The sequence below is a fragment of the Dipodomys ordii genome, unplaced genomic scaffold, assembly GCF_000151885.1.
Source record: "Dipodomys ordii isolate 6190 unplaced genomic scaffold, Dord_2.0 Scaffold103, whole genome shotgun sequence".
Classification (NCBI taxonomy): domain Eukaryota; kingdom Metazoa; phylum Chordata; class Mammalia; order Rodentia; family Heteromyidae; genus Dipodomys; species Dipodomys ordii.
In genome coordinates this window covers 366,949-368,772 of record NW_012267319.1, presented here as the reverse complement: position 1 = coordinate 368,772, position 1,824 = coordinate 366,949, and the positions used below count along the sequence as shown (strand labels likewise).

The 1,824-nt window shown below is 65.0% G+C and overlaps 1 protein-coding gene across 1 annotated transcript in view; it reads left to right on the top strand.

Moving 5' to 3' along the window:
* The first annotated feature begins 696 nt into the window (after positions 1-696).
* Hmgn1 (high mobility group nucleosome binding domain 1) overlaps positions 697-1,824 on the top strand; it is a 9,350-nt gene continuing 8,222 nt past the window's right edge. The window contains exons 1-2 of the mRNA XM_013027338.1: positions 697-720; positions 1,251-1,421. Of these exons, the coding sequence (XP_012882792.1) occupies positions 697-720; positions 1,251-1,421 (195 nt within the window). The remainder of the gene's footprint in view (positions 721-1,250; positions 1,422-1,824) is intronic.

The following is a 1,824-nucleotide window of genomic DNA, read 5'->3' as shown; positions in this document are numbered from 1 at the left end:
GTGAGGGATAGAGCATTGCAGGTGGTGAGAAGAGCTGTCTGTGACAGGGCCCTGAGGCAGTGGCTACCAGAGGCTGACCAGGAGGTGGAGAAGGGTCTGTGGTGAAAGGGAAAGTCACTGTGGTGAGGTGCCTGAGGAGTGGAGAGTAACTGAGACCTTTCTTAGTCCAGGGTATGACTTTTTTTTTTTCGTCAGTCATGGGGCTTGAACTCTGGGCCTGGGCACTGTCCCTCAGCTCTTCAGCTCAAGGCTAGCACTCTTTCACTTGAGCCACAGTGTCACTTTCAGTTTTTTGGTGGTTTCTTGGAGATAAGTCTCACAGACGGACTTTCCTGCTTGGGCTGGCTTTGAACTGCGATCCTGAGATCTCAGCCTCCTGAGTAGCTAGGATGACCGCCGAGAGCCACCGGTGCTCGGGTCAGGTATGACTTTTGAGAATGGAAGACATGAGTTTTGGGTCAGGTGTAGTTTAACCGTTGCTTCCTGGTATGAGCTACCGTGGAGGTTTTGATGTGTTGAAGTTGCCCAGGTTAACAGTGTCACGTGCTACCTGCTGCCACCTTCCAATATTTTACCCGAAGGGCTTCGTCTCTTCCTTCTCCAAAGTTCACGCTGGCAACCTTATTTTATTTTTTTCCAATCAAAGGCCCGGGTACCGGGGAGGAGGCTGAGGTGAGGGAGGCGCGGGGATGCGGGATGCGTGACGGGGAGGGGGCTGAGGTGAGGGAGGCACGGGGATGTGTGTCCGGGGAGGGGGCTGAGGGGAGGGAGGCGCGGGGATGCGGGATGCGGGATGCGCGTCCGGGGAGGGGGCTGAGGGGAGGGAAGCGCGGGGATGCGGGATGCGCCGGAGGGAGTCACGTGGATGCGCGTCCGGGGAGGGGGCTGAGGGGAGGGAAGCGCGGGGATGCGGGATGCGCGTCCGGGGAAGGGCTGAGGGGAGGGAGGCACGGGGATGCGTGTCCGGGGAGGGGGCTGAGGGGAGGGAGGCGCGGGGATGCGCGTCCGCCAGGCCCGCACGCGGGAGGCGGGCAGGTGTGTCACAAGTTCGAAGCCACTCTAGGCTAAATACTGAGGAAGGAAAACAATGAGCGGGAGAAGCGGAACAGCGCGCCATTTCACCGTCGGCGCCAAACCTCCTCCGACCCTAACGGTGCTGCCCAGCCGGGCGGGGAGCTGCGGGCGCGGGCGGGGCGACCCTGTCCTCGGCCGACCGAGCACCGCGCTCAGGACGCCGACACTGAGAACAGGGGGCGCGGGACGGCGTCTTCCCGGACACACTGCCACGCCGCGGGCGGAGCCGCCCGCAGAGGGTGGCGCGGGGCGGGCGGGGGCACCGGGAGGCCCGCCCCCGGCGGCCGCAGACCCCCGGGGGCGCCATCCGCAAAGCGAGAGAGCGGGCAGATGGCCGCAGTGAGAACGTGAGAAACGGCGCGTGGACCCGCCGCGCATGCGCAGCAGCACCCCGCCGCTTCCCTTCCCACGAGCCCTCCGGTCGCGCCTGCGCACGAAGGCCCCGCCTTTCGCAGGCCTGAAGAGCTTCTTTCGGCCGACACGGAGGAATTTGCACGCCGCGTGCCCACTGTTCGTCTCCCTTCCAGTCTGCGACACCACCTTCCTAAGTTCAAACGTAAAAGGCCCGGGAGAGACGGCCTGGAGCCCGCGGGCGCCCGGGCTTACGGGCAGCCAGGTGTTCGGAGCGGCTGGGGGGAGGGAGGCGGGAAACAGCGGCATCACGTGACGCGCCCGCACCAATCGGCGTGCAGACCGCACTTCGCAGCCGGGCTCCAAAGGACCGGCGGAGGCCCCGCCCCCCGGCCGGGT